The following is a 27,195-nucleotide window of genomic DNA, read 5'->3' on the forward strand; positions in this document are numbered from 1 at the left end:
AGAGAGAAGGAGAGAAAAAGATTCTTATGTGTAGCAGAACTTGTAGAGATCGGCTGGAATTGTTTTTCTGTCCGGCAGTGATACCTACCATAATTTATACCCTAGCACCCCTTAGAAAAAGGCTTCGACGCAATTTATGTTTTTAGGAATGCCGGAAGGCTAATCTGGATTACTGTTTTCTGTATGAAGTCAACGTGTTACGGGCACTATTATACGGTAGACAAATCAATTATAAAGAACATATAGAAAGTATTGTAGAAAGTAAAGTCCAACAGATTACCCCGGTATGGTCTGCTCTAATTAGCAGCAAATTAGGAGATTTGTGGTTGATCAAGAGTTCCTGTGTAGTTAATGCTGGAGGCGAGAAAATACGGAGTAGAAGTCAGTAACTAACATTTATTGTTGGGAGTACCGAGCAGTCCTCAACAGCCTTCGTCCCGCCAAGCCCCTCGGCCCAAGGGCGCTAATAATCCCACCAAGCCAGTATTCCAGACCTCGCAAAACTTGGGTGTATCAAAATCTTCCTCCACACTCGCCTTTACACACCCTTAAGCCAACTCAGCTTTGTACTCCCCAAAATAGTTTCCTCTGCTTGTCAGATCACGATGTCTGAACCCATCAGGAACAAGAAAGCGGATATTCCGATCGCGCCGTAAGTTTTTTGACCATCTAACTGAATCTCAAATTTGCCGCATGCTAGGATTCGATTTCTGATGATACCTGACACCATAGGACACCTCAAAACACTCCAGCTAATAACGCTCCTATCTCTTCCCATGCCCAGCAACCTGGAATTGCCAGCATTAAAGAAGGTAATTGAATGCATGGACTGTCGCCTCCCTTGGTGATTCATCAGACGCTCATTTATCTCCATAGAGTCCCTTGACCATGCTACGGCCGCTTCTCTTTTCGCACGCAATCCGGGTCTAGTCTCCATGATTCAAGGGAAGCTGGGCTCTCTTGTCGGCCGCTCTTCGGGCTACATCGAGTCCCTACCCGTATCCGTTCGCCGGCGAGTTGCTGGACTGAAGGGTATCCAGAAAGAGCATGCTAAGCTGGAGGCTCAGTTCCAGGAAGAAGTGTTGGAACTCGAGAAGAAGTATTTTGCAAAATTCACTCCTCTTTACCAGAGACGTGCTACAATAGTCAATGGTGATACGGAGCCCACTGACTCGGAAGTTGCGAATGGCCGCGAAGAGGAGGAAGACGCTGAGGCCGAAGGCGAGGCTAGCAAAGATGAAGCCGATGATTCAACAACAGCTGGAATTCCTGAGTTCTGGCTATCGGCCATGAAGAATCAAATTTCCCTTGCGGACATGATCACTGAACGCGACGAAGAGGCCCTGAAGTATCTCACCGACATCCGGATGGAGTATCTTGATCGCCCTGGATTCCGACTTATCTTCGAGTTTTCTAAGAATCCCTTCTTTTCGAACCAATCCATCTCGAAAACCTATTACTACAAGGAAGAGAATGGGTACGGAGGTGATTTCATTTATGATCATGCGGAAGGCACCAAGATCGACTGGAAAGCGGACAAGGATCTTACCGTACGGATCGAGAGCAAGAAACAGAGAAACAAGAGTATGTCACCACGTGCTGAAATCTCAACCTGTTACTAAAAAAATCTCCAGATACCAAACAAACCCGTGTTGTCAAGATAACTGTTCCCACGGAGTCTTTCTTCAATTTCTTCTCACCCCCACAGCCCCCCACCGATGATGACGATACTGTCGCCACTGATATCGAGGAGCGTCTCGAACTTGACTATCAACTTGGAGAAGATATCAAGGAGAAGCTTATCCCCAGAGCAATTGATTGGTTCACCGGGGAGGCTCTTCAATTCGAGGAACTAGGTGACGACATGGACGAGGATGAATTTGATTTGGAGGATGATGAAGACGATGAAGATGATGACGATGACGATGACCGGGATACTGACCGTGATGTCGATGAGGACTCTGATGAAGAGGTATGACTGATTCGGATCATTTACCATTAACGCACGTTCATATGCTGACACTGTGGGTAGGACGGTACTTCTAAGCCGAAGAAGGAGGCAGCAGAATGCAAACAAAGCTGAGCAGGGCGGCTTGATCTGACGCAGCCATAAGAAGTGTATCTCAGTCACGAACGGACCTATATGCGCTTGGTTGTCTCAGTCGATTCCTTCTACGCCCGTGCGTCTTTTGTTCGATTTCTAATATTGCCTCAAATTGTCTCTCCTATTATATGCCTCTTACTCCTAATCTCTTTTTATGTTCATGCACTAGCAAAGTTCTCAGATACAAACATCTTAAAGTCTTAAGTTTCACGGGTCTGCGCCGACGCATGTATCTTCGTTAGCGAGTCTCTTGATAATCTTTCCCCTTTTAAATTAGGACACTTGCCTCTGTTAAATTCCCAGGTTGCTTGGGCAGTCAGAGCTTACTTTCATTCCTGGTGTTTAATTAATTGTTTCTATGATATTGCGAAAATAACCAGCAGTAGCGGAAGAGAAGACTTGCCGGAGAAGCTCATTATCAAAAAAGCTCTTTTCATTGGAACGGAGGTGTTGGGTGGAAGCCATGTTCAGCTCGAGGGGATCATCGCAATATCTGTTCACCACACCGCTAATTGCAATAATGGTCGATATTGTACGTAAGACGGCAATTAGTCGCAGCCATGCTCAATGCACAAGATTGAAACATCATGCTTAGATCAGAACATGCACCTAAGGTTCAGTTAACGGGATTATATGTCATTTCTCTTCACTTTATTCTTAGAGGCGAACGAAAAGAGTAGATGTGTATCAACGAAGGCCTTTCATTAATGATGATGACCCTTGGCATTGGCTTTGACAACTGTGGAGAGTGTCTCGATAAGTGGCGCGGCCGTCCAGGCCCGCCTCAGGGGCTGCGGCTCGCGGCTCGCGGCTCCGGGCTCGGTAACGCCAGCTGTTAGCCAGGCCAATAATTTCTCCCTGGAGGAGAGCATGAAGACTGTCTTCTTTCTCAAACAAACCTCCTACGATCTTCCGCGTGTCAAGGCTATGATTCTCTGACGTCTGGATTGAACTCGACTATCTCCGTTTTTTGTTTTTCGCTAGATGCATGCGACATCGGCCATCCATACAAGATTGTCCAAAGTCTTACACTGGTTTTCTGGCCCAATCTTGTTCAGGATATCGTCTTGAGTGTCAACAAAGTTGTTAAATGGCTCACAACTACGAGGTGGGCACGAGGGCCTGGCAGCCCGATCCGACCGAGGGCTGGATTGCGTCTGAGGTGAAGGAGAAGCATGTAGATGGAGACAAGGTGCAACTCATCTTTTCCACAGAAAATGGAGAGGTACGTTACCATTGTTCGCATCTTTGCGAGTCATCAATGCGGGAGGCTAAATTCTCTCTGATTTTAGACAAAAACCTTCGAAACCAGTCAAGCTGAATTGCAGATTGACAACAACCCGAACTTGCCTCCGTTGATGAACCCTGCCATGCTGGAGGCAAGTGAGGATCTCACAAATTTGTCGCACCTGAATGAGCCTGCTGGTAGGTATCAATCTTGCAGCCATAGCGCAATGGTAACTGAAATCCGTGAAGTTCTCCAGGCTATAAAATTACGTTATGCACAGAAAGAGATTTATACCTACAGTGGTATTGTCCTTATTGCTACGAATCCCTTCGCCCGGGTCGACTCCCTCTATGTTCCGCAAATGGTGCAAGTATACGCTGGCAAACACCGAGCATCTCAAGCACCTCACCTGTTTGCCATCGCCGAAGAAGCATTTGCGTAAGAGCCGATCCTTCGTTCGATCTGTCTCCCCAGCTCACATAATCTGCGCAGCGATATGCTACGAGATGGTAAGAACCAGACCATTGTCGTTTCTGGAGAGTCAGGGGCCGGAAAAACCGTCAGTGCAAAGTATATCATGCGATATTTTGCAACCCGCGAGTCCTCCGATCAGCCTGGCAAGTACACCACAAGTCGGGCCGATGCAATCAGTGAGACCGAAGAGCAGATCCTAGCCACCAATCCTGTCATGGAGGCTTTTGGAAACGCCAAAACAACACGCAACGATAATTCTTCGCGCTTCGGAAAGTACATCGAAATCATGTTCGATGACAAGACCAATATCATAGGTGCGAAAATCAGGACTTATCTTCTGGAAAGATCTCGCCTGGTGTTCCAACCTCTCAAAGAGCGGAATTACCACATCTTCTACCAGTTGGTAGCCGGCGCAACGGATATAGAGAAGCAGGACCTTGGTTTGACTTCGATTGAAGATTTCGATTACCTTAGTCAGGGCGGGACGCCGACGATTGATGGCGTTGACGATCGCACAGAGTTTGCTGCGACCAAAAAATCCCTGAGTACCATTGGCGTGCCTGAGAAGACTCAAGTGGAGATCTTTCGGGTCCTCGCAGCCTTGCTTCATCTTGGAAACGTCAAAATTACTTCCACAAGGACTGACTCCAACTTATCATCTTCGGAGCCTTCTCTTATGCGAGCCTGCGACATGCTGGGAATTGATGCCATCGAGTTTGCAAAATGGATAGTGAAAAAGCAGCTGATCACGAGGGGCGAAAAGATCACGTCTAATCTCACACAACAGCAAGCAATCGTCGTGAGGGATTCTGTTGCCAAGTTCATTTACTCGAGTTTGTTCGACTGGCTTGTTGATAAAATCAACCGTGGTTTGGCTACTGATAATATCTTGAGCAACTTCAAGTCCTTCATAGGCGTCCTGGATATTTACGGATTTGAACACTTCGCAAAGAACTCCTTCGAGCAGTTCTGCATCAACTACGCCAACGAGAAATTACAGCAGGAATTCAACCAGCACGTCTTCAAACTTGAGCAAGAAGAATACATACGCGAACAGATAGATTGGACATTCATTGACTTCTCAGATAACCAGCCTTGTATTGATTTGATTGAAGCGAAACTGGGTATTCTGTCTCTTCTGGACGAAGAGTCTCGACTACCCATGGGCTCAGATGAACAATTTGTGACGAAACTTCATCATAATTTCGCCGCGGACAAACAGAAATTTTATAAAAAACCACGTTTTGGCAAATCTGCGTTCACGATCTGCCATTATGCTGTTGATGTAACATATGAATCCGACGGGTTCATAGAGAAGAACAGGGATACTGTGCCTGATGAGCACATGGAAATTCTGCGCAGCTCATCTAATGAGTTTGTGAAAGAAATTCTTGATACCGCTGCCGCTGTTCGCGAGAAGGATTCAGCTTCTATCTCTTCCAAGCCTGTTGCTGCGCCTGGGCGCAAGATTGGAGTTGCTGTCAACCGCAAGCCTACTCTTGGTGGTATCTTCAAGTCGTCATTGATTGAGCTTATGAACACGATCAACTCGACAGACGTTCACTACATCCGCTGTATCAAACCGAATGAGGCCAAAGAACCCTGGAAGTTTGAAGGTCCAATGGTTCTCAGTCAATTGAGAGCTTGCGGTGTTCTTGAAACTGTCCGCATCAGTACAGCAGGATACCCAACACGCTGGACTTACGAAGAATTTGCTATAAGATACTACATGCTTTGCCATTCGTCGCAATGGACGTCGGAGATTAGAGATATGTGTCATGCCATTCTACAGAAGGCTCTTGGTGACGGCACTCAGAAAAAGCAAGACAAGTATCAGCTAGGCCTGACAAAAATTTTTTTCCGCGCTGGTATGCTTGCTTTTCTTGAAAACCTCCGCACATCCAGGCTCAATGAATGCGCAATAATGATCCAGAAGAACCTGCGATGTAAGTACTACCGGCGCAGGTATCTTGAGGCTCGTGCCTCTATCCTTACAACTCAAGCTCTGGCGAGGGGCTTTCTTGCGAGACAGCATGCGGCTGAGATACGCAAGGTCAAAGCAGCTACAACTATCCAACGGGTGTGGAGAGGGCACCGGGAAAGGAGGAACTACACTCGAATTCGCGCCAATTTCGTACTTTTCCAGTCAGTCGCGAAAGGATTCCTCTGCCGACAAAACATCCTGGATACAATACATGGCAACGCAGCGAAAGTAATACAACGATCATGGCGTTCTTGGTGTCAGTTACGCGCGTGGAGGCAGTACCGCCGGAATGTTATCATCGTTCAAAATCTCTGGAGAGGCAAGCAGGCCAGGAAGCAATACAAGAAGCTTCGGGAGGATGCAAGAGATCTGAAACAAATCTCCTACAAACTCGAGAACAAAGTGGTAGAATTGACTCAGTATCTTGAATCACTGAAGCGTGAGAACAAGGCTCTGAACTCACAATTGGAGAATTATGAGACTCAACTGAAATCTTGGAGAAGCCGTCACAATGTCCTCGAAAACCGTTCTAGAGAGCTACAGGCCGAGGCCAATCAAGCTGGCATCACTGCTGCTCGATTGACCGCTTTGGAAGACGAAATGAACCGGTTGCAGCAAAATCATAATGATGCGCAGGCAACAGTCAAGAGACTTCAGGAGGAGGAAAGGATATCACGAGAGTCAATACGTTCTGCAAACCAAGAGCTGGAGCGACTACAGCAGCTGAATAGTGAAGCAGAGGACGAGAAAGCTTCGCTTCGTCAACAAATTGTGGAACTCGAGGAACAGCTCGAGATTGCAAAACGAACCGTTCCCATAAATGGCTTGAGTGGTGATCAACCGAACGGTGGGCCAACCCCACCTCCTGCGACCGGCTTGATCAACCTGGTGTCCTCGAAAAAGCCCAAGCCTAAGCGACGCAGCGCTGGTGCTGAACGGATTGACACCGATCGTTTCAGTGGAGCTTACAACCCGAGACCAGTCTCCATGGCTATCCCGAGTTCTGCAATGGGACGTCAGCCATTCACCGGCAATACATTCTCTCCAGGACTGGATTCTGTTGAGGTAGAGCTTGAGAATCTACTATCTGAGGAAGATGAACTCAATGAAGAAGTGACGATGGGCCTGATTCGCAACTTGAAGATCCCACTACCCAGTTCTACACCGCCTCCTACAGAGAAGGAGGTTCTTTTCCCGGCATACCTTATCAATCTTGTAACCTCAGAAATGTGGAACAACGGATTTGTGAAAGAATCGGAGCGCTTTTTGGCCAATGTCATGCAGTCTATACAGCAGGAGGTTATGCAGCATGAAGGCGACGATGCTGTTAATCCTGGGGCTTTCTGGCTCTCTAATGTACACGAGATGCTCTCGTTCGTGTTTTTGGCCGAAGATTGGTACGAAGCCCAGAAGACCGATAATTTCGAGTATGACCGCTTGCTGGAGATCGTCAAACACGACCTAGAGAGCCTAGAGTTCAATATCTATCATACCTGGATGAAAGTGCTGAAGAAGAAGCTCTTCAAGATGATCGTACCGGCGATCATCGAATCCCAATCACTTCCGGGTTTTGTCACAAGCGAGACAAACCGATTCCTTGGCAAGCTTCTTCCATCCAACAACAATCCTGCGTATAGTATGGATAATCTCCTCAGTCTCCTAAACAATGTCTACAAAGCGATGAAAGCTTTCTATCTTGAGGAGTCTATCATCACTCAAACGGTGACCGAACTTCTTCGACTCGTGGGTGTTACCGCTTTCAATGATCTTCTTATGCGAAGAAACTTTTTGTCCTGGAAACGTGGGCTACAGATCAACTACAACATTACTCGCATTGAGGAATGGTGTAAGAGCCACGATATGCCTGAAGGAACACTGCAGTTGGAACATCTAATGGTAAGCATGTCTGGCCACTATTCGATATGAGAGGGTACTAACCCAATCCAAAGCAAGCAACCAAGCTCCTACAATTGAAAAAAGCCACCCTGAATGACATAGAGATCATACAAGACATCTGTTGGATGTAAGAACATATTTCCAGTCTTCGCCTTGCTACGCCGAATTCACATGACGCTGACCACTATATATCAAGGCTGTCTCCAAATCAGATACAGAAGTTACTGAATCAATATCTTGTTGCTGACTACGAACAGCCTATCAATGGCGAAATTATGAAAGCGGTTGCGTCTCGTGTCACCGAGAAGAGTGATGTGCTGCTTCTTACTCCCGTTGACATGGAAGACAGTGGCCCGTATGAAATCGCAGAGCCGCGTGTCATCACAGCATTGGAGACATACACACCGTCCTGTAAGTGAGATTCGAAGGCTGTGGCCGCCGCAAGCCTCACTGACATTTTCAAAGGGCTACAAACACCGCGACTGAAACGGCTTGCCGAAATAGTATCAGCACAGGCAATGGCTCAACAGGAAAGGTTGGATATGACAGAAACGAGCGAGGGAGCGATCCCTGGCAAATAACTTGTACATTGGAAATAGCCCTATCACATCACAATGGCCACCTGGTGAAAACTTCAGGGACTAGCAGCCCTGATTACCCGCTCTTTGATTCAGCAAAAGTGCACAATCATCTTTCGTCGATTTTTACTCAAAGCCGATCATCACGTGCTTTCCCTGCCTTTTTCTCCCACATTCCGAATTTCTCTTCATTATATATTACCATTGCATCAACAATACTGTTATCGATCGAGCAATCAAGATTCTGGTTTGCAGATTTGCTCAAACCGCGAATATTCACCCACCAAGCAACGCTCGGACTTCCGGGCTGACTTCTGGGCATACTTGGGGTTTGGAGCGCAGTAGTGCTTGTGGGGTTGTGGAGAAAAGAATTCGTACGTACCCGTCGGCGCTGACCAACGTTTTGACGCCACTACATTTCTTCCATGTTTCCATGTTCTAGTCGCCAATCTCAACCCAAGAGTCGTCCCACAGTTGATCAAACTAGCCACATTTTTTTCATTGAGAGCATCGCAAACATGGCGCCTCTAAAACAGTTGAACTTCATCACGGGCAACAAGAACAAGTTGGCTGAAGTGAGGGCTATCATAGGCAGTGTAATCCATGTCGATAGCCAAGCGATTGAAGTGCCCGAAATTCAGGGCACAGTCGAAGAAATTGCCAAGGACAAATGTAGACGTGCTGCAGAAGCGGTAAGCAGCGATCTTCTGATAATTCCGAGGGTGAAAAGATATTAAAACAAGGTTGTTCCTGCTAACGTGATCGAACAGATTAGAGGTCCAGTCTTGACGGAAGACACGGCTCTGGAGTTCCATGCGCTGAAAGGTCTACCTGGCCCATACATGTAATGTCTTCAGTGCCTGAAAAAGCTTAAGCGTGACATGCTGATGTATGACCAAGCAAATCGTTTCTTGACGCCCTGGGCCACGAAGGGTTGAACCGAATGCTTGACTCATTCGATATGAAAACAGCAGAGGCCGTCTGTACCTTTGCGTTCTCTGAAGGCCCTGGATCGGAACCTATCTTATTTCAGGGTAGAACCGAGGTAGGATTGACTAAAACATGCCATCGGGATCTGCAACTGACGCCAGCTGTGAAGGGAGCTATTGTCCGCCCAAGAGGCCCCGCAAACTTTGGTAGGTGTACACAGGGACAGACAGTCTTTAATCTAATCACTTGTGATTAATTCATGCTTTTTTTCTAGGTTGGGATCCGATCTTCGAATACCAAGGCAAAACGTATGCCGAGATGGATAAAGACGAAAAGGTACCCCACGGAATTCCCTCCCCTCCTTTTACTTGATTGGTCGCTGATCCTTGGTTAGAATCAAATCTCCCACAGATACAAAGCTCTAGTCAAACTGCAAGCCTGGCTAACCCGTGAAAGATCCTGATCTGATTCTTCCCAGCTGTGATGGAGCCTGTTTGAGGCGATTGAATTTGACTTTAACATGTCAGTAGTAGTCAGTCTGTATTTAGTGCCTGGCTGCTCTTCCAGGACTCTATCCAGCCAGAGATTCGTGCGCAATTGGATTCTACATCGTCATCCTTTTCACTATTTAACTCAACCACAATCTCTTCGTCGAATGATTCGCGGGCTTCCTCGAGAAGAACACCGAATATTTCCGCATCCAAATTTTCTTGCAGCTTCGCTTGCTTGTAGCCCCTGTGAAAAAAAATCGAATCATAGTCAGAAACTAGGCTTTCTGTATAAACGAGTTATTGAAGACTAAGGTTTGGAGGTACCTCGATGTTAGACGGTCATATAGAATGGACGTGGATGGGCAACGTAGAACCACCACGAGATCAACCCAGGACTTGGGGAAAAGATCACAGGCATGCCAATCAATCAAGTAGCCACCTCTCAGCAGTTCCTCTTCGACAGCATCCAGAAGCTGAAATTAAGATTGCTTAGTATGCCGCCAAATATTGAACAGGCGTGAGATCATAAAAAGGACACAAGATATCGGGAACCTATTTTGGACGCACTTTGTCTTCATCAACAACCCAGGTTTGCAATTCCTGGTCGTAGGTGTCGTAACAGCCCCGGTCTTTCGCGATCTGATTGATCGAAAGATGTCGCAAACCAGTCTCCTCGGCCAGCTGTGCACAGTGAACAGTTTTACCTACACCAGGCGTCCCTGTAATGACTATGTTCGGAGTTGTTCGCATGCTGAAACCTCGCTGTGCAGGTTTTAGCACTGAAGCCTGCTGCGGTGGTTGATAGTCATCGCAAGGCGAAATTTCTGGTGGCGGTTCAATTGGTTACTTTGCCTTGCGTCGCGGGGCACAATCGGAACAACCCACCAACCGATTTTAGCCGGGGGGTTCCAAACCAACTGGTTGCCGGGTATGTAGTACTCTGTACGGAGTACTTGACAGTATAAGAGTTGTCGCACCGGGGTGTGAACATCCTATTACACTACCATGTGCGGCAGCTTGACTAATGTAATTATCCAGGCAAGAATGCTATCCGGTTTTAGAGATATTCGGTAGTCATGCTTCAAGTAACCGACAGGGTTGTAACGCATCACTGCTAGGGCGATTCAACCGTCTCTGCTGCCCCATTCTCTACGGGCGGAGCTACGCTTCAGAGAAGGTGAGACCGTGCTAGCTAAACCATTGATAATCTGTGATTGAACAGTCTACTCAGATTCGAGACCATCTCTATAGATCTCCGTGGTATATGGCGACCCTTTAAATTTGGCAGGTGACTTGGAGTCTAGGAAATCAAAACTGTTAGTTGGCATTTGTACCGATGGTAGAATGCTGTGACTTACTTGAGAAGTTCGAATGCGGTATACTTTTGTAGGTATGCCGTCCCTCGCCTGTATCCTTTGAGAATCCTGGCAGGGTCGGGGTTCAACCCTGGAGTGTCTTTTAGTCGCCTTATTGCAGGGGGCGCTTTGAACATCGGGTCGAAAACCAATAAGTTTGCGCTTCCATTATCACGAATTTCGAACCCAACAATTGTCATAGAGTGTCCTATATAGGGGCTCTCGCATGTCAGCTCTTGCGCTTGGGACGGAGAATAAAAGGCGGGGGTTGTCCAAACCCTGGTGCTGAAAATAGATGGGTGGTAAGTCGGTAGAAATGACCTTGTCTTCCCTCTCCAGGTTGCGTGAGTCCCGGAAATAGGAAGCAACGTTCATGAACAATGCATCATGGGCTCGCATGCTCTCCGTGGGTCCAATGCTGTTGGCTACGCAGCTATAACTAGTCAGTTTCTTATATCTGAGGCGTTGGTGAGATGGGCTGATAACTTACAGTATTCCGAGACTTGAAAACAGCGCTTGAGCCTGTGCAATAAAACATCAACCGAACTTTCTTCTTCCCGGATGTGGGAGCTGAAGCAGAAACGTATTACCTCAGGTGTGCCAATATATTTTCTGGTCCCCCGAATACCACCAGTTTCAATTCTTCCTACACTGTTGAATCCCTTGTCCCATGCATTCTCAATCATATCCTGGAGCTGAAGGATTGTAGGCAGTTCCCCAGAGAAGCACTCATACCCTAGTAATCGAGCGTTTTTGATATAAGTGATTAGCATCTGGATATTCCTGTAGCCACAGAAGCCGCCTTCCCTAGGAATTTTTGAGATTTGGTGCACCATGGAGCTACAGAAGAAGGCACGCTGGACAGATTTATCACGATCACATAACCGGGCAAGCACAGGGATCACGTCCGTCAACTCGTTCTCAAAGGTTTCCGCCTTTCGAAGTGCACCGTTAGAAGAAAGGGTGTTGGTCAAAATCGACTTGGGACCTTTTTCAAGCACTCTTCGCAGCCACGCAGGCATTTGCTTTTCACTCGCATGGGGTCCTAATTCTGACCGCTATAGAATGGTCAGCGAGATGCACCGCCCGTGAGACAGATGACCTGTCTCTAAGTATAATAAAGTAGAGAGCTGATAGGTTCAATACCCCAAGTCGTCTGATGCCTTCAGTAAGAACACAGTTCTCCAGTCCAGCTGTTGACACTGTGAGTGGTTCGGATCCTCTGAGAGAAAGCTTTGGGAGCGATGAAGTGCCAATGCATTGTTTGTGAGTAGTTCTAGCAGGCTCTGACAGTTCATTTGGCGGGCGGGCCGAGTCCTCCTCAAGGGCGATTTCTTCCGCAGCGTGTAGATCAAGGTGAGACGGCAACTCCGCTTCCATAACCGTCTCACCACAGCCGCAAGGGCAGTCGATGTACCCATCGGGTTGGCCGTCTTGAAAGCCCGGCAACGAGAATTGCTGCCGATGTTGCATCACGAGATGATGGTCTGCATACTGACGGTTCGCTCTATTACTGGCTTGTATGTCATTATCGGGGTGGCAAGATTCCACATGTTCCATAACAAAATTGCTGTCGGCATCAGAGAAGGGACAAAAGGGACATGTCGAATCGCCATCAGTTGGGTGATCCATAGAGACTCGATATTCATGGAATAACACTGAAGAGGCGTTTGGCGTTTAACAAAGGGAATCAAAATTAGGCCAAGGGCAATCTCCTAGCGAACGAGAACCGGAGAGTAATGTTACGCGTTATTTAACTAAAGTTACAATTGCTGTCTGTGGGGCCCCGAGCGGACACTGATAAATTGAATTAACTACGGAATCTCGACAGGCTTGAAGCCCAGTGCCCGGCGTCCGGCGTCCACATGCGCAAGATTATGAGACTGGTGAGGGACGACTACCTAAAGAGGCGTGGCGGATATGGAAAATTATCATTGGCAACCAAGATTTTCCAACCTGAGTCTTCGAGATTCACATTCAATTACGATTCCACGTGACATCACCCGCAAATCTAGGTGGGTCTCGCTGAGATATACTGGTACAGTACTCCGTACTTCTGACCTAAAGGCGAGTAGCTTGATTAGATGACTAGCCTGATGGGTCCGAAAAGTAAACAAAGCTTCTGATGCATATACTGTTTGATTGATGCTAGTGCATCAAAGAGGGATTTGGAGACACGGTCAGAGCCAGTGAGTGACCGTGAGCTATTGTTTGGGACGATAGTTAATTCGAGGCTCAGAAAGACCTAAGTACATCCAAGAGAACTGACAGAATATACTTGTAGCACTGCATTTTAGTGAGGCAGATGACTGAGTCAGTTGGCTCTCTCTGCATACGTGGTTGATTGTCTACCTAGCCGTAGTTGAAGTTGAGTTACTTACTCATAGTCGAGTTGGTTGACTTATAACTTAGTCCACTGAGTAGTTGGTTATAGTTAAATTAACTAACTAAGCTCAAATGCCATGACTAATAAACATACTAAGCAATCAGACTTTTTCCCTCCGATATCGTGATCCGCACAATGGAAGGCGGAACAGCAAAAGGTAAAGAATGATTCGCTCACCTTTGTCAATGCTCTGCTCCGCTTTCGCAGACCCCGCCAGGTGCACATAAAAATGGCTGTCCCGCAACCGGAGCCGATCGCAAGGGCATGTTACTGACTTCTTGATTGCAAAGACCCCAAACCTGTTCTCCTAGTTTTCAGTATGAATGAACCGCTAGTCGTCGAGCAAGAGACCTCATCCATGGTCAATATCGGCCTCCAGGGCTCTTCTGGCAGCAATTGGGTCGTGCAGAAGTTTGGTGGTACGAGCGTCGGCAAGTTCGCCTTGAATATTATCGACCAGGTCGTTCTGTAAGTGGCCTCAATCTCCTCCTGCCCAGTGCAGAGCCCGCCATAGAGATTGATTAACCTCTTCTATCCAGTCCAAGTCTTTCCGAGCATCGTGTTGCTGTAGTTTGCTCAGCGCGAAGCAGCTCGACCAAAGCTGCCGGTACCACCAACCGGTGAGTCATATTCCTCCCTGAGCAGTGATGGCAACCGCAATTGCCCAAAGTCTCCCATTGTTGTTGCCCCGGGGCAGTCATCAAGTCTCACCAAGCCAGAGTCTAATCAAGTACTTCATTGTCAGGTTACTCCGAGCAGCGCGGGATGCGGAAGACGCTCTATCTCAGCAATATGCCTCTCTTGTAGAGGCCGTTCGGTTGGAACATATTCAGGTAGTCGGAGATCAAATCCAGTCAAATACACTCAAGTTACGGCTGGTTTCTGAGATCAATGCGGAATGCGACCGAGTACTCAAGGTGTTGGAGGCTGCGCAAACACTTGGTGAGATTAGCGCAAGGTGCATCGACAAGGTGATCAGTACCGGGGAGAAGTTAAGTTGCAGACTTATGGCTGCTTTTCTCGAAGATAGGGGCGTCAGGTCGCAATATGTGGACCTGGCCGAGATTATCAATTTCCCCATTTCGAGCCAGGGCCTTGACCAAGAATTCTATAATAACCTAGCTGCTGCTCTCGGAAGAAAGATCGAAAGTTGTGAAGATAGGGTCCCTGTCGTTACCGGATTCTTTGGGACTGTACCTGGCGGTCTTCTTGATCAGATTGGACGGGGCTACACTGATCTCTGTGCTGCTCTTGTTGCTGTGGGCATAAACGCCAAGGAATTGCAGGTCTGGAAAGAAGTCGATGGCATCTTCACAGCCGACCCACGGAAGGTGCCAACCGCACGCCTGCTTTCTGCCATCACACCGGCAGAGGCAGCCGAGTTAACGTTCTATGGCTCGGAAGTGATTCACCCTTTTACCATGGAGCAAGTCATCCGTGCCAAAATCCCTATTCGCATAAAGAACGTCATGAACCCGCGGGGAGACGGTACTGTTATATTTCCCGACTCTTCCAGCGAGCTGGAGAAGACGACCCCCGGCCATGATCCAAGACTGTTTCGTACCCGCAGTCCCAGTCTTATGCAGCGGCCGAAGCGCCCCACGGCCGTGACAATCAAACACAAGATCCTCGTCATTAATGTACATTCGAACAAACGATCACTCTCTCATGGTTTCTTCGCAGGAATATTCTCTGTGCTTGATCGATGGAGGCTTTCTATCGATTTGATTTCAACGAGCGAGGTGCATGTTTCAATGGCCCTTCATTCCGAGATGCCCTTGCTGAATGGGACTGGGAGAGACGAATATCAGATCATAGACGATGACCTGAAGGGAGCCATCCAGGACCTTCAGAAGTATGGAACCGTCGATATCATACCAGAGATGGCAATTCTCAGTCTTGTGGGAAAGCAAATGAAAAACATGATTGGAGTTGCGGGGCGGATGTTTTCGACTCTGGGCGAAAACAATGTTAATATCGAGATGATCTCTCAAGGTAAGTATCCTTAGACACTTTGCTACTGTCCAATAACTAATAAACACTGTGTCTCAAGGTGCAAGCGAGATCAATATTTCTTGCGTCATTGAGGAGAGAGACGCCGATCGCGCTTTAAACATAATTCACACCAGCATGTTCACCTTTTTAGACTAGACCAAAGCTTTGACGTATGTCTTTCTTCACTTGCTTCATTTGTACTTTCTGTAAAGTGCATCCTGGTCTCTGGCAGTATAAGATATCCTTTGCAAATTTCGGTTCGTGAAAAGCTCCATTCTGGTCCACGCTGATCCTACTCCCAAGTCATGGCTGTTATCTGGGCCCTGACTTGCTTGTTGTTGCTGGTTGCGTGTGAATGTTATTGGTCACCTTGTTATCTTGGTTGCGTTTCTCCTCTGCGATCCCTCGATTCATGATGCTTTCCCCCGCCCCCTCTCATAATAGTCATGTGTTCCTTGCCTTTGTGGTGTGCATGTGTCGGCGCTATGTATTACAAGAGTCTTTTCGGATGATCATGTTTCTACTGCATCTTGTCAAAACAGGACCGACAGAACCTTTAGATGATTACGAAATAGAACTATCATGTTTGTTTTCTTGTCTACTATTACATAGACTGAAGCTTGAAAGAGGCGCCAGAGGTCTGTAGGTGTTCTGCTATAGAGCGGGATAAGTGCTCCATTGCCTATAAAACGTACGCACGGGGGGAAGGTCATTGAAATAACTCAGTGCGAATGAATTAAGAAACCATAGCCAACGGCATAAGCGACTCATTACACACAGCAGTATAACTATATGTGCATCTCACTAAATGAACCCAGAGACAGCTGGCCTCGGGGTGATGAAGATCCCAAACTGCAAAATTAATAAATAAAGAAGTCTGGTTCCTCAATAATGCGCCCTTACAGATGCATCGACCTTGCACCCAAGGACTTAGGTGCAAGAAACACTCCCACAAATGCAGTACAATAGATCAGCCCAAGTGCGGAAGTGGAAGCACAGGGTGTTTTCATAGGACCACTTGTACACACAGGTCCATATATACATAAATACCTTACCTTAACGAGGTCGACTGGAGTCATACAAGTATAAATAAAGAAGGGATGGGACGCCGCTGGATCAAATCTTTAACACAACCATACTCATGCATGAGTACCGCAGACTGTACGTACGACACAAAACATCCTTACGTAGTCATGCAGGTACTGACCAAATTTCACATCTGAGCCAAGGCTAATCAATGTATCCGTACATGCCTCATGATGGGGCACATTGTTCGCGAGGGTCTACTAGTAGTTACTGTTTACTGTAAAGTTTACAGTACTGTATGTAATAAATGTATTCCCACTATAGGATCTAGGCGTTTGGTACTTATCATGTACAGTAACTATGTAGCAAGAGATGTGGTACGTATACAATGTGAGTAAGGACCGGACCTTGCCGGGGAGCATAGTATAGAGTAGTACGAAGATGTAGCAGGGCACAGTGCTAGTAGGTATGTAATAAGTAATATGAGTACTCCGTACTCCGTACTCCGTAACTATAGCTTAAAACCTCAATTCAAGTTCACTGGCAGTGGTCTAAGGTATATTACTCTAATGATCTAATCGATTGAACTTAAGTGCAAGCGGGTGGCCCACCCCGTCACGATCTGCCGATTGCACAGCAAGTGATTGGAGGAGAGCTTGCTCCCTTCTGGCGGCAATGGAGCAAGGAGACCAATCAGTATGTCCAATCCGTACATGTCTAGAGAGCCAAATTCAATGTGTATCGTCATGTGTGACAATACTGGAGCGCTGGATCCGGGTTATGAACATGTTCTCCGCTGGAAGAGACGCGTCTTGATCACGCGTCAAAACCATACCATACTACCTGACAGGACGCGCAGACTCCCTATCAACAGGTTTGGAGTCATGCTTGTCCTTCTTCCCTTTCATTCTTCAATCTGCTAAGAATTGCTATTCTCCAAATATCTCGCGCATATTCCACTTTCTCTCCCCCCCCACCCCACCCCACCTTGCCTGGAGGGACCTACCTTACCAGGCAAAGGCATCTTGAACTTAGAGGTGAGAGCCGCTTTTCCGGGTACCTCCTCTTTTTCGATTTCCTACCGACCTAGTCTTCGTCACCTTGCAATATCTTCGAACCTACGAATTAAGTATCCTCCGCGTCGCTCTCATCCTTGCAGCATCTGGATCATTCACCAAGTAGAACAACAAGTGAAAAGGCATATTTTATTACTTGAGGCTATTGTGAAGCCAAAATATCAGTCACAATCGCGTTTACCCTTCTCGCTGCACCTGATTTGTGCTTGATTATCGCCATATGCCACCTCTACTCCATGAGGTGGCCTGACTGTTAAGTCTCTTAGCACGGATCTTCTCATCCTTCTTCAAGGCGTATGGGCGACGCCCTTGTCTTCTAGGCTTCATTTGGTCGCGATACAACTTGAACGTTAATTGCTTCCGTTATCGGTGCCCTATCGAAGCCCAACGTCTCTGATTCAAGTCCGTCACCATTAATATATTCTCAGAGACCGCGACGTTTTTGGTGCTCATCAAGCTCCCATTCATTCTCCATAAAAAGTCGCGCTGGCCGCAAATATGAGCTCAACACACTCAGCGTCGACTGTTTCGGGGCCCTCACCACCCCTTCATGGCAGGGTCGTGTCCAAGCCACATCCTCACCTGGAGCCATCGCCTCTACCATTGCAGCCTGTTGAGAATGTTACCCCAACTCAAGTTCGTGAACTGTGTCCGATTCCTCCTGGCTCACGAAGATTGTCACCAATGAAAGCGTATCGAGGATCAGCTGCTTCAATCTCAGGCCGAGGGAAGTTGGGATTTGTCCCGATCACAGCTCCCCCTCCGCCAGCCTTCACGACCGATTCACCCACAAAGCGACCATCTGTTCCAGCGTTCAGTCTGATAACTGCTACTTCATCGATGCCGCAATCTGCCCTTTTCACAACCTTCCCATCAGTCAACACTGGTAAACGGTCACATAAGGAAACTCATATATTAGATGATACTCCCAGTGACAGTTTTGCTGACTTCCCTGAGCCTACTTTAATATCCAAGCATCCTATGAAAAGAACACTTTTAGACGCCGCCCCACTTAAGGAACGGGCAGCCAAAAAAATGAAGCGTGAAGACATTACTGCGATGCGACTCCCAGAACCATACGAGATGCCACTGATCGAAGATGACGGCACAAAACCACCGTACAGCTATGCAACCCTGATTGGAATGTCTATTTTACGTGCTCCTAACAGGAAGCTGACCCTTGCACAAATATACAAGTGGATATCTGACGCTTTCTCATACTACAAGAATAGTGATCCTGGATGGCAGAACAGCATTCGCCACAATCTCAGCCTCAACAAAGCATTCATTAAACAGGAGCGACCGAAAGATGATCCAGGCAAAGGCAATTATTGGGCTATAGAGCCTGGCATGGAGGCGCAATTTCTCAAAGACAAGCCCCTGCGCCGAGCGACAATGTCAAGTCTCCCGCTCCCGGCAGCTCCTTTTAGGGATCCGGCTTCCACCCAGAGCTCAAGTACAACCACATGGGCTGTTCCTCCACCGACATTTACTACAACAGCGAAACCCTCGAAGACTGTGGATCTGTCATCTGACGCAACGCTTCCTGCTTCTGACCCCGCTCTCCAAGATGATACAGGCGACGAAAGTGTGAATTGCAATGTCTTGCAGCCTCCAGCTCCTCGTTCTTCTTCTCCCCAACCAATCCACTCGTCACCTCCTGTTATAGCACCTCGCTACTCCCGCCAAGGAACCCCTCCAACTCCTTCCCTTCACAATACATCTTCCAGCATTGTTCACATCAACAGCAAGCGCAAATCGCATGCTACGAATGATAGCGGTTATTTCTCGTCCTTGGAATCTTCTGCCATGCGACCAAACAAGGCCGGGCATATCCTGACCTCGGATTTGGAAATCGATCCCCCTCGCATCAAACGCGGTCGCGCAGAAGAAGAGATTGCCCGCATTCGAAGCTCGTCACATGACGTAAGCCCCAGTCATTGCGCATCGATGAAAGAGCCAGGGGTCATCGTGAATTCCTCTCCACTGCGCGGTGAATATGTCAGCATGCTACCTCCTCCAATTACGCCCTTAATCAAGTTCAAGAAACCAGCAAAACCGCCGCCGTCCGTGTCGCCGAACACTAACCTTCGTAACCATCGAAAGAAAATTCAGCAGATGGTGAATTCTCCCATCAAACATCTGGGACTGACGGATGAGGACCTTCCATGGAGTCCTGCCTTCAACATTCAAGACGAGAGCTTTACACCAAGTGACAGTCCAAATACGAGCTTCGATGTTTTTGCAGATCCTGCTACAAACAACTTATCGAATGCGGCATATGGGTCTCCTGAGAAACGCTCAGCGAAGCGTACCCGAGTTAATCCTGGCGGATCCAGCAGTAGTATACTGGCTGATATTACAGCGGTGAGTGTTAACACTCGCACTGGTGTGCCGTCGATTCCCTCCAACAAAAAAAGTCTTCTCTTCCCTGACTCCCCGTCCAAAGCCCCGGAATCAGGGCGCTACATCGACGCCACTCATGATGATTTCTTCGCATTCCATCTTTTCGATGAGAGTCCAGGAGAGGTTGATGGCGTCGACCTCTTGCAGGGATTTCAAAAAATTGGGGATGCAAGCAAGGAAGAGACTTCGCGTCTAAAATCATATGCACCGAGGCCGCGGTTTAATCATCGCAGCAACACGTCCTTGTTTTGATCTTGCACAAGATAGGCTTATATTGGAGAGTCGCCGAGTTTTAAAAAAAAAGTGCAATAGGCTCCAACTATGCCAAATTGCGTTGTATGTCACTATTCCAACGATGCGCGCCATCTAACCACTTTGGCTGAGATATTGTCATCCTACGGATGATGATATATTACGCGGACTAGGAACCAAAGTCTCCCTCCTTTATTGTTCTGATTCTGTTGATTTATCTATCCATGATTAAATCGGTGTTTCTGGCGTTCTTCGGACAAAGGGGATAATCATTGCGGCTGAGATGACCTTCTTATGACCTTTACGATGACATCTGATCAGATGTACATGAGCAACATTTTGTTTCACGAACTCTGAGGGCATGATTCTGATTTTGTATGTAAACAACACAAGTCAGTCTGTGGTTCCCAGTTAACAGTCATAATAATTATCCTAATCTATTGAAATTCTTGAACGTCTTGGATTTGGGTATCATAACGGTCGTAGCAGAGCCAACCAAACAAGGAAACAATGCCAAAATACAGCATCGATGACTTCCTTCAGGTCCAGGCAGATTAGACAGGAAAAGAGGAAAGACTACATCTCTAAAGACAGGCAACATATTATACCCGCCCAAACGCCGTATATGAGGCCCGTCTTGTCAGATTGTTACCGCTTTAAATAAGTGGTTCGGAGCCGCGCGCGCGAAGATTGTTGTCCGACATTTGCCCCGCTGCCATAAAGTCTAGTCACTGCTTGCACAGCCTCGACAGCCACAGCTTACACATTGAATCGTTTGGTCTTCCTTTAGTTGCGCTTTCGGTACCCGACAAATGCAGGTTGCATTGAAATTCGTTTCTTTTGTCTGTATGCAGCGGAGGCAACAGAGCTTAACCATACCAAGTCAGCAATGTGAACATGTTATTGCGATGCAGGCCGCATCGAAGGTAATAGGAAATGTTAGGAAAAGACCTTTTCGTAGCCTTGCTTTTTCCACTTGGCAATCAAGTTTGAATCGGCATAGTTATTCTTGAGGAGCCACTCGTAGAGTTGTTTCGATATTGCTTCCTTCTCATAATACAGGTCGTATATATATCGAGATCCTAGGTTCATATCACTTAGCCACTGAAGATATATGTCGATTGCGGTCTTGAAGGCCGACTAATGCGAGGAGCTGTAAGTGGGGATAGCGGACAAGGGGAATGCGCACTTTGATGACTTATCTGAAATATAGGCCACAGCATCTCATGCTTCTTCTTCCCGTCGTGTGATGCATTTTCTGCATCTTTCATCTTGTTGCTGAATTCGAGTAAGGTATCTTCAATATCATCGAAACCCGCCGGAGGTGGCTTGCGGGTACGTGAAGTGCGAATAGGAGGCATACTGGGAGGCACGGCGTAGATGCAGAAAGAGGCGAGGTGTAAGAGATTGATATATTACGTACGACAAGATAAGTAGATGATGTTCGAGTTGTCGCGAAATTGCAGAGACAAGCCAACAGATGATTGATGCCTCGAATGGTCATAGGGAACGGTAGTCCTTTTTGCCGTCTCACACCGCCATGTGACAGGTCCGAGGAAATGCTTGTGCGGGCTGACTTTGGTTATCAGGAAGAAAAGAGCCCAACCACCCGGTCAGACACCAGCTTCCCGGCACACATCTTCTTCCCAACAACTCTTTCCTCCTATCCTGTTGTTTCTCTGGCCAAGAGAAAAAAAATCCACCATGGATACTCAAACGCAACTCGACATCGCCAAGCTCAATGATGCCGACAGAAAAGAATTGACCCAGTACCTCGCAAACGAGGCACAGAAATCCAACATCCAGCAAAGTAAGTTGAACAGGGAATAGTCATAGTGAACTGAGCGAGCGGGCTTTTTCAAGAATGTCGACTGATTGTCATTACTTCTGCAAGCTGTTCATGGCCTGGCCGATATCTGTTGGAAAAAGTGCATCACCGGAAAGATCTCGTCGGGCCGCCTAGATCACTCCGAGGAAGCCTGTGCGCAGAATTGCGTGGAACGATGGATGGATACGAACTTTGCTGTCTTGAAGCACCTCGAAACCCTGCGAGGACAATGAAAGCTTCGTGTTCGGTGTACTAATGTATACAACTGCCTTTCGAGCTCGCTCCATCTAGACAATCTTGGTCTGCTGTGTTGGTTTTCCCAATTCTCCACTCACTTGGATCGAGATCTTTCTTTGACAGAAATCCAAAATTGCAATATCCAGGCCACACCAAGGAATTTAAAGCCTCAAGTAGACCTATATACACGCATATCGTACTCCACCAATCCCATGAATTAGTCCTGGGCCCGAGAAGCGCCATGCGTCTCATGTTCACATCCACCGGAATTTTACATTTAAAGGCTTCTCCATTAAGACGCGGGAGAGTATAACGGGGTATCATCCTGTGTCATCTATACTTCATTACTATATCATGGGTTCGGGTAATGCCTTTCATTTTTTGATTTGATCATTGCATCCTCGTCGAAGCACTGGCAGTTAACTGTATATTTGATATTGATGAACCACCGCACAAAACTAAAAGAAAAACCCGTCCAGTCCCAGACAAACCCATCTAGACGATAGCAAGCTTGGTGGCAGCAATGTCCAGAGCGTCGACGTCGGGAGTAAGACGGGCGTAAGCCTTCTTGGAGCCGTCGGGTCTGAAGAAGTTAGATTTGTCACCGGTCATCTCTTCAAGTGCAGAACGATTCACATACCTGACAAGAGTGTTGACCTTGACGGTATCGACGTCGTACAGCTGCTTGAGAGCAAGCTTGATCTGACGCTTGTTGGCCTTGACGTCCACGATGAACACAAGGGTGTTGTTCTCCTCGATCTTCTTCATGGCGCTCTCCGTGTTGAGGGGGAAGAGAACGACCTTGTGGGCATCGAGGCGGGGCGCGTGGGGGATCGACTTGCGAGGGTACTTGGGCGACCGGGAAAGCTGAAGGGTCTTGGGGCGGTGGAAGGTGGTCGAGGTGCGGACCTTGCGAGCCTTGTGCGCCTGGAAATCGAAAACGTTCAGCATCAACCAGATCATAGGTGGCTCAGGTGTCAAGGGAACATACACCTGCACCCTTCAGAACTGCCTTGGCAGCAGCACCAGCCTTGCTGCTGGGCTTGGTCTTGCCTGTACAATTCCACATGTCAGTCGCTGTGGTTCACTAAGAAAAATTGCTCATTTCGACGGCCGGCCCGCGAGACAGTCAAAACAGGTGGCGCGAGTGCCAAATCAACGCTGAGTTCAATTTCGCCATGTTGCTCCTGCTTTGCTGTGCTGGGATGAAAATCACGTCGATTCCACAAAATTCCACCGGGATGTATCACTCGATGCGCGCAAATTCGGGATTCGGAATAGAGGAATCTGCAGACTCAAACATCATGGGGTAGTCGCACGAAATTAACCTACCTTGCTTGTTTTCCACCTTAGGGGCCATGGCTGTCGTCCGGCGCTGTCGTGGTGATTGTCGCAGTGTCGAGAGTCGAATTATTTGGAAGGTATTCGCTTAGCGAAAACCCTACGGATGCTGTGTGGGTCACCTGACCTTCCCGCTCTCCAGGCTGCTCAAATATCTTGGCGTCCTCTGAAACAGGCTAGACTTAGCCAACCAGGTTATAACTATGTCTCTAGTATCACGTGTGATTCGAGTGGCGAAGTTTACAGGTCTGGCTGACTCGCTCCGGCTCGATTTAATTCTACGTATCATGCTTCTACCTAAGCCAGGGCGTTAAGCGGTCAAGTTCTCCTGCGTAGGCATCGCGTTCGCTCGTATCTTGCTGTGGGATTCGGAGCGGAAATAGCGAAGCACCCTACCGCCATGATAAACTCCAAAAGACAAAGGCTCAAAAGGCCGACTCTTCTTTCTCGGACTCGCCCACCAACAATCAAGCCAGGCCACGCAAGCCTCTCGTCAAAAGCGACCCGAAACCTCATTCGCTCACATCACAGACTACTCAAAGCACGAACGCAGGCTTCGCAGACCGGCGATGCAGCCTCAGTGGCTAAAATTGATGCCCAGATCGAAGAAAACGGTGGTTTGGAAAGCTACCAACTTGCGAGCAAGCTGGGCCAGTCGTCCACTCGCGGTGGTGATTCCAGCAAACTTCTGGTTGACTGGCTAGCCCCACGACTACAGCCACTGGAAGGCAAACATTACAAATATCGTGTGCTCGAAGTTGGAGCGCTTAGCACCAAAAATGCCTGTTCCTTGAACCAATCGCTTGAAGTCACTAGGATCGATCTGAATTCCCAGGAGGCAGGCATTTCGAAGCAAGATTTTATGGAAAGGCCTCTTCCAGAACACGTGGGCGACCAATTTCATGTTATCAGTCTCTCTCTAGTCCTCAATTATGTACCGGATGCCCTCGTCAGAGGTGAAATGTTGAAGCGCTGCACATCTTTTCTGGTCAAATCGCCGCCATCTGGTTTTTCTCAAGATGCATGCTCTTGCTTGTTTCTCGTTCTGCCAGCCGCCTGCGTTTATAATTCTCGCTACCTCACGGAAGCCCGGCTGTACGATATAATGTCAAGCATGGGGTTTATTCTATCAAACAGCAAGAAAACTCATAAACTCATCTACCAACTCTGGGAATACACTGGTGATTCCAACCCCAGGTCTTTCGCCAAGGAAATGCTGAATCCTGGCAAGGTCAGGAACAATTTCGCCATCATTGTCAAATGACGCATCCGTGGCATAAGGCATTAACGCAGAAGAATGAGGCATTCAGTGTCCGGAGCCTCACAATGCAGAAATGGTTTCCTGCGGTATAAAGGACCAGGCGGTCCCAATGAGCGCTAGTATCGAAGAAATGACTAGCAAAGACCAGTTTAGTAGTCGCTCTCGTGGGCTAATCTCTTTGCCGAAGATCTTCAAGTGAAATGCCAGCGGCAGGATAATGCATATTGTGAAGCACAGAGCCGAACCCATCAGCGCCATAATTCTGTCGAATGACGGGAAGAGAACTGCCATGCAAACAATAAGGACGATCACCGCTATACGTATCGCGGCTTTCGAAGCCTCGCGCAGCACAGATTTCATCGCTCCATGCTGGCTTGATTGTCCTTCCGGACGCGGAACAAGTCCACAAAGAACCTCGATGGTAGCCACAAGAGGCCGGCAGCTGCAACGCGTCAGTCGAAAGAACCCCTTCTGCGAGGCGCGAGAAGAATAAGCTAGATATGCTCAACTTACTTTAAGGGTACCTTAGTAATTGGAATCGTCGCGATAAATACTATCATGCAAATAGATAAGGCACGTGGGAACTCATTTGTCAACAGAATGTTGGCAGTAATCTCATCCCGGACCGTGTCACCAAACATAAGCCAGCCCACAATGGCCATTGCACAATCGAGGGAATACTACAGCGAAACACGGTTGTTAGTCCCAGAAGAGCTTTCAATATTCTTCCCTTATTAATTGTCGTTAGCTTACCGTGAAGGAATACGTCACCACTAGACTCTTGCCGTACTTCTGCGGATGTCTCATATCCCGGTAGATATTTGGAAAGACACCATGGCCGCCCCACGGTGCTATGAACCATTAGTTGCTCCCATGCATGTTCTAAATGCTCGAAACCAGACTTACACATTATCAGGCCAAAGCTGAGAGGAAGGGTTGCCCACTTATCCGGCAGCAGTGAAGTCCGGGCTGGTTGGAGCAGGGAACCCGGCGCTGTTGCTTTCAGCACCCCATCAATGCATATGATCAAGACAACTGCTCGTGAGGTCAGTATGATATGTCATAAACCTATCAAGGTAGTAGACGTACTAGATGTGCAAGACAGAATGCCAAGAATACTTGTCACACTGAGAAGCCGCAAGGGTAAGAAATTTAGAGGGATAAGCATGAGCCCACAAATAAATTTCCAATGGAGAATGCTGAGACCTGGCACTAGAGCTTGCAGGCTATCTGCAAAGAGTACAACAAGGGCAACACAAGCCCCTATGAGCTCCAAGCAGAACAACAGGCTCGTGACTAAGCGCGCATGATACCCAAAACTGATATACGCTAGATCAGCGTAAGTGACAAGACTTCGGTCAACATCCAGGCACTTTGCCAGGATTTTCGCTGTATATGCTGTGGTAAATGCTGCGAAAAGTAAGAACGTCAGCCCTATAAGCCAACCCGCTTGTTTCATTGCCAACGGTAGGCTTAGAAGACCGATGCCGATTAATACGTTTACGGAATTGAAAATAGTTTGCGGGACAGTAGATTGCCCAACAACCACACATTCGCGTGTACCATTGTTGTGTTGGACTTGCTTGACAAGTAGTGACGCCCCTTCGGGTTCCACTGCGGTATCACCGCGACTTTTTTGTTCCCTGTGAAGTTGGGCTGCATTCCTTCGCGCTGTTTGACTGATTCGCGAAGAAATTGTACCGTAGGATGTCCCAAGCAAGGGCTCACATCTGTCTGGACTCGTGCTCGGAACCCCCGAATAGACCTGTGTAGCAGTACTGCGGTTTTCCGCACCCCCGTCCGAGCTCAGTAAAGGCCGTGTAGAGCTCACCTCATGGTCGCGCTGATCGTACGACCTGGGAAGACTTGATCGTATAGTATCCCACTCTTCGTCTGCGTCAGCTGTCACGAAGGAGGGGCGACGAGGTAGAACCTCCGGGAAGCATGCGGCTCGCTGCCATGACCGTGCGAAGTTGTCGATGCTATTGACTCCGCCGGCTTGCCGAAAACGCGCGGAGAAGGAGGCCGATCTGGGTTGCTCATTTTAGAGGCTGTTGTTGGCCACCGTAGGAAGCGGGAGCCGAAGTTTACCTTGACCTGGGCATAAAATCCTCATCTTCCGGAGAGCTGCTGAAGCTATCTGTCTCAGATGGTGACGATGAGGTTGACCTGCCATGAGCAGTGGGCCAATGGTGGCTCGAATCTCCAACCTCATCGTCATCCAACAAAGCGGGTTGTGACATTTTATTCTCGTATGCGCTTCAACTTGGATTCTCGTGCTAGTCAGCAAGGTGATATCAGTGCGCTATAACGGCAATTGCTGGACAGGAGCGTGAAGGAGGCGTGA

The 27,195-nt window shown here is 47.8% G+C and overlaps 12 protein-coding genes across 12 annotated transcripts; 7 read left to right on the top strand and 5 right to left on the bottom strand.

Annotated features, from left to right (window-relative positions):
• Positions 1-605: 605 nt before the first annotated feature.
• nap1 (histone chaperone NAP1) lies at positions 606-2,083 on the top strand (the record flags this gene model as incomplete). The annotated part of the gene is made up of 5 exons (XM_025643943.1): positions 606-652; positions 733-812; positions 877-1,584; positions 1,635-1,972; positions 2,033-2,083. 5 exons carry the CDS (start codon positions 606-608, stop codon positions 2,081-2,083), a joined length of 1,224 nt encoding a protein of 407 aa, XP_025502009.1.
• Positions 2,084-3,085: 1,002 nt separating this feature from the next.
• Positions 3,086-8,481, top strand: BO66DRAFT_130276 (type V myosin). The gene is made up of 7 exons (XM_025641984.1): positions 3,086-3,329; positions 3,397-3,529; positions 3,581-3,770; positions 3,825-7,686; positions 7,740-7,813; positions 7,883-8,097; positions 8,152-8,481. The coding sequence occupies exons 1-7, from the start codon at positions 3,195-3,197 to the stop codon at positions 8,265-8,267; spliced, it is 4,725 nt and encodes a 1,574-aa protein (XP_025502010.1). The 5' UTR covers positions 3,086-3,194; the 3' UTR covers positions 8,268-8,481.
• Positions 8,482-8,507: 26 nt separating this feature from the next.
• Positions 8,508-9,811, top strand: BO66DRAFT_393201 (non-canonical purine NTP pyrophosphatase). The gene is made up of 6 exons (XM_025647700.1): positions 8,508-8,956; positions 9,035-9,108; positions 9,165-9,309; positions 9,364-9,400; positions 9,469-9,530; positions 9,589-9,811. The coding sequence occupies exons 1-6, from the start codon at positions 8,783-8,785 to the stop codon at positions 9,655-9,657; spliced, it is 561 nt and encodes a 186-aa protein (XP_025502011.1). The 5' UTR covers positions 8,508-8,782; the 3' UTR covers positions 9,658-9,811.
• Positions 9,602-10,696, bottom strand: BO66DRAFT_393202 (nucleoside triphosphates FAP7). The gene is made up of 3 exons (XM_025647701.1): positions 10,253-10,696; positions 10,010-10,158; positions 9,602-9,929 (listed from the first exon to the last, which is right to left on the bottom strand). Exons 1-3 carry the CDS (start codon positions 10,433-10,435, stop codon positions 9,728-9,730), a joined length of 534 nt encoding a protein of 177 aa, XP_025502012.1. The 5' UTR covers positions 10,436-10,696; the 3' UTR covers positions 9,602-9,727.
• A 40-nt stretch (positions 10,697-10,736) lies between these two features.
• BO66DRAFT_393203 (C78 family peptidase) lies at positions 10,737-12,890 on the bottom strand. The gene is made up of 6 exons (XM_025647702.1): positions 12,187-12,890; positions 11,631-12,098; positions 11,531-11,562; positions 11,319-11,473; positions 11,044-11,248; positions 10,737-10,985 (listed from the first exon to the last, which is right to left on the bottom strand). The coding sequence occupies exons 1-6, from the start codon at positions 12,670-12,672 to the stop codon at positions 10,961-10,963; spliced, it is 1,371 nt and encodes a 456-aa protein (XP_025502013.1). The 5' UTR covers positions 12,673-12,890; the 3' UTR covers positions 10,737-10,960.
• A 775-nt stretch (positions 12,891-13,665) lies between these two features.
• BO66DRAFT_393204 (aspartate kinase) lies at positions 13,666-15,991 on the top strand. Its single transcript, XM_025647703.1, has 4 exons — positions 13,666-13,894; positions 13,966-14,046; positions 14,172-15,421; positions 15,480-15,991. Exons 1-4 carry the CDS (start codon positions 13,746-13,748, stop codon positions 15,575-15,577), a joined length of 1,578 nt encoding a protein of 525 aa, XP_025502014.1. The 5' UTR covers positions 13,666-13,745; the 3' UTR covers positions 15,578-15,991.
• A 2,216-nt stretch (positions 15,992-18,207) lies between these two features.
• Positions 18,208-20,181, top strand: BO66DRAFT_403157 (forkhead box transcription factor; the record flags this gene model as incomplete). The annotated part of the gene is made up of 1 exon (XM_025648850.1): positions 18,208-20,181. The coding sequence occupies one exon, from the start codon at positions 18,208-18,210 to the stop codon at positions 20,179-20,181; it is 1,974 nt and encodes a 657-aa protein (XP_025502015.1).
• A 362-nt stretch (positions 20,182-20,543) lies between these two features.
• Positions 20,544-21,654, bottom strand: BO66DRAFT_130396 (BUD31 family protein). The gene is made up of 3 exons (XM_025641985.1): positions 21,371-21,654; positions 21,133-21,263; positions 20,544-21,049 (listed from the first exon to the last, which is right to left on the bottom strand). Exons 1-3 carry the CDS (start codon positions 21,540-21,542, stop codon positions 20,906-20,908), a joined length of 447 nt encoding a protein of 148 aa, XP_025502016.1. The 5' UTR covers positions 21,543-21,654; the 3' UTR covers positions 20,544-20,905.
• A 231-nt stretch (positions 21,655-21,885) lies between these two features.
• BO66DRAFT_377810 (Tim10/DDP family zinc finger protein) lies at positions 21,886-22,581 on the top strand (the record flags this gene model as incomplete). The annotated part of the gene is made up of 2 exons (XM_025645771.1): positions 21,886-21,991; positions 22,076-22,581. The coding sequence occupies 2 exons, from the start codon at positions 21,886-21,888 to the stop codon at positions 22,240-22,242; spliced, it is 273 nt and encodes a 90-aa protein (XP_025502017.1). The 3' UTR covers positions 22,243-22,581.
• BO66DRAFT_393206 (60S ribosomal protein uL23) lies at positions 22,462-23,634 on the bottom strand. Its single transcript, XM_025647704.1, has 3 exons — positions 23,238-23,634; positions 22,887-23,173; positions 22,462-22,829 (listed from the first exon to the last, which is right to left on the bottom strand). Exons 1-3 carry the CDS (start codon positions 23,313-23,315, stop codon positions 22,742-22,744), a joined length of 453 nt encoding a protein of 150 aa, XP_025502018.1. The 5' UTR covers positions 23,316-23,634; the 3' UTR covers positions 22,462-22,741.
• Positions 23,635-23,789: 155 nt separating this feature from the next.
• On the top strand, positions 23,790-25,129 carry BO66DRAFT_130486 (25S rRNA (adenine2142-N1)-methyltransferase). Its single transcript, XM_025641986.1, has one exon. The coding sequence runs from the start codon at positions 23,988-23,990 to the stop codon at positions 24,849-24,851; it is 864 nt and encodes a 287-aa protein (XP_025502019.1). The 5' UTR covers positions 23,790-23,987; the 3' UTR covers positions 24,852-25,129.
• Positions 24,909-27,091, bottom strand: BO66DRAFT_412959 (putative transporter; the record flags this gene model as incomplete). The annotated part of the gene is made up of 6 exons (XM_025649385.1): positions 24,909-25,290; positions 25,362-25,528; positions 25,602-25,699; positions 25,755-25,883; positions 25,938-26,878; positions 26,940-27,091. The coding sequence occupies 6 exons, from the start codon at positions 27,089-27,091 to the stop codon at positions 24,909-24,911; spliced, it is 1,869 nt and encodes a 622-aa protein (XP_025502020.1).
• Positions 27,092-27,195: the final 104 nt, after the last annotated feature.

The sequence above is a fragment of the Aspergillus aculeatinus genome (genome assembly GCF_003184765.1).
Source record: "Aspergillus aculeatinus CBS 121060 unplaced genomic scaffold BO66scaffold_36, whole genome shotgun sequence".
Taxonomy (NCBI): Eukaryota; Fungi; Ascomycota; class Eurotiomycetes; order Eurotiales; family Aspergillaceae; genus Aspergillus; species Aspergillus aculeatinus.

Bases quoted from the DNA above. Each gene is read 5' to 3' on its own strand.
- BO66DRAFT_130276 (XM_025641984.1), top strand. From the start codon at position 3,195: ATGGCTCACAACTACGAGGTGGGCACGAGGGCCTGGCAGCCCGATCCG. The intron at 7,687-7,739 runs GTAAGCATGTCT...CCCAATCCAAAG, and splicing joins TGCAGTTGGAACATCTAATG to CAAGCAACCAAGCTCCTACA. The intron at 8,098-8,151 runs GTAAGTGAGATT...ACATTTTCAAAG, and splicing joins GGAGACATACACACCGTCCT to GGCTACAAACACCGCGACTG.
- BO66DRAFT_393201 (XM_025647700.1), top strand. From the start codon at position 8,783: ATGGCGCCTCTAAAACAGTTGAACTTCATCACGGGCAACAAGAACAAG. The intron at 8,957-9,034 runs GTAAGCAGCGAT...GTGATCGAACAG, and splicing joins GTAGACGTGCTGCAGAAGCG to ATTAGAGGTCCAGTCTTGAC. The intron at 9,109-9,164 runs GTAATGTCTTCA...TGTATGACCAAG, and splicing joins GGTCTACCTGGCCCATACAT to CAAATCGTTTCTTGACGCCC.
- BO66DRAFT_393202 (XM_025647701.1), bottom strand. From the start codon at position 10,435: ATGCGAACAACTCCGAACATAGTCATTACAGGGACGCCTGGTGTAGGT. The intron at 10,159-10,252 runs GTGCGTCCAAAA...TCTTAATTTCAG, and splicing joins GGGTTGTTGATGAAGACAAA to CTTCTGGATGCTGTCGAAGA. The intron at 9,930-10,009 runs GTACCTCCAAAC...TTTTTTTCACAG, and splicing joins TATGACCGTCTAACATCGAG to GGGCTACAAGCAAGCGAAGC.
- BO66DRAFT_393203 (XM_025647702.1), bottom strand. From the start codon at position 12,672: ATGGATCACCCAACTGATGGCGATTCGACATGTCCCTTTTGTCCCTTC. The intron at 12,099-12,186 runs GTATTGAACCTA...ACCATTCTATAG, and splicing joins AAGGCATCAGACGACTTGGG to CGGTCAGAATTAGGACCCCA. The intron at 11,563-11,630 runs GTAATACGTTTC...TTTATTGCACAG, and splicing joins AATATATTGGCACACCTGAG to GCTCAAGCGCTGTTTTCAAG.
- BO66DRAFT_393204 (XM_025647703.1), top strand. From the start codon at position 13,746: ATGAATGAACCGCTAGTCGTCGAGCAAGAGACCTCATCCATGGTCAAT. The intron at 14,047-14,171 runs GTGAGTCATATT...CTTCATTGTCAG, and splicing joins GCTGCCGGTACCACCAACCG to GTTACTCCGAGCAGCGCGGG. The intron at 15,422-15,479 runs GTAAGTATCCTT...CTGTGTCTCAAG, and splicing joins TATCGAGATGATCTCTCAAG to GTGCAAGCGAGATCAATATT.
- BO66DRAFT_130396 (XM_025641985.1), bottom strand. From the start codon at position 21,542: ATGCCTCCTATTCGCACTTCACGTACCCGCAAGCCACCTCCGGCGGGT. The intron at 21,264-21,370 runs GTGCGCATTCCC...ATATGAACCTAG, and splicing joins ATTTCAGATAAGTCATCAAA to GATCTCGATATATATACGAC. The intron at 21,050-21,132 runs GTCTTTTCCTAA...GGTATGGTTAAG, and splicing joins AAAAGCAAGGCTACGAAAAG to CTCTGTTGCCTCCGCTGCAT.
- BO66DRAFT_393206 (XM_025647704.1), bottom strand. From the start codon at position 23,315: ATGTGGAATTGTACAGGCAAGACCAAGCCCAGCAGCAAGGCTGGTGCT. The intron at 23,174-23,237 runs GTATGTTCCCTT...TTCGATTTCCAG, and splicing joins CAGTTCTGAAGGGTGCAGGT to GCGCACAAGGCTCGCAAGGT. The intron at 22,830-22,886 runs GTATGTGAATCG...TAACTTCTTCAG, and splicing joins AAGGTCAACACTCTTGTCAG to ACCCGACGGCTCCAAGAAGG.
- BO66DRAFT_130486 (XM_025641986.1), top strand. From the start codon at position 23,988: ATGATAAACTCCAAAAGACAAAGGCTCAAAAGGCCGACTCTTCTTTCT.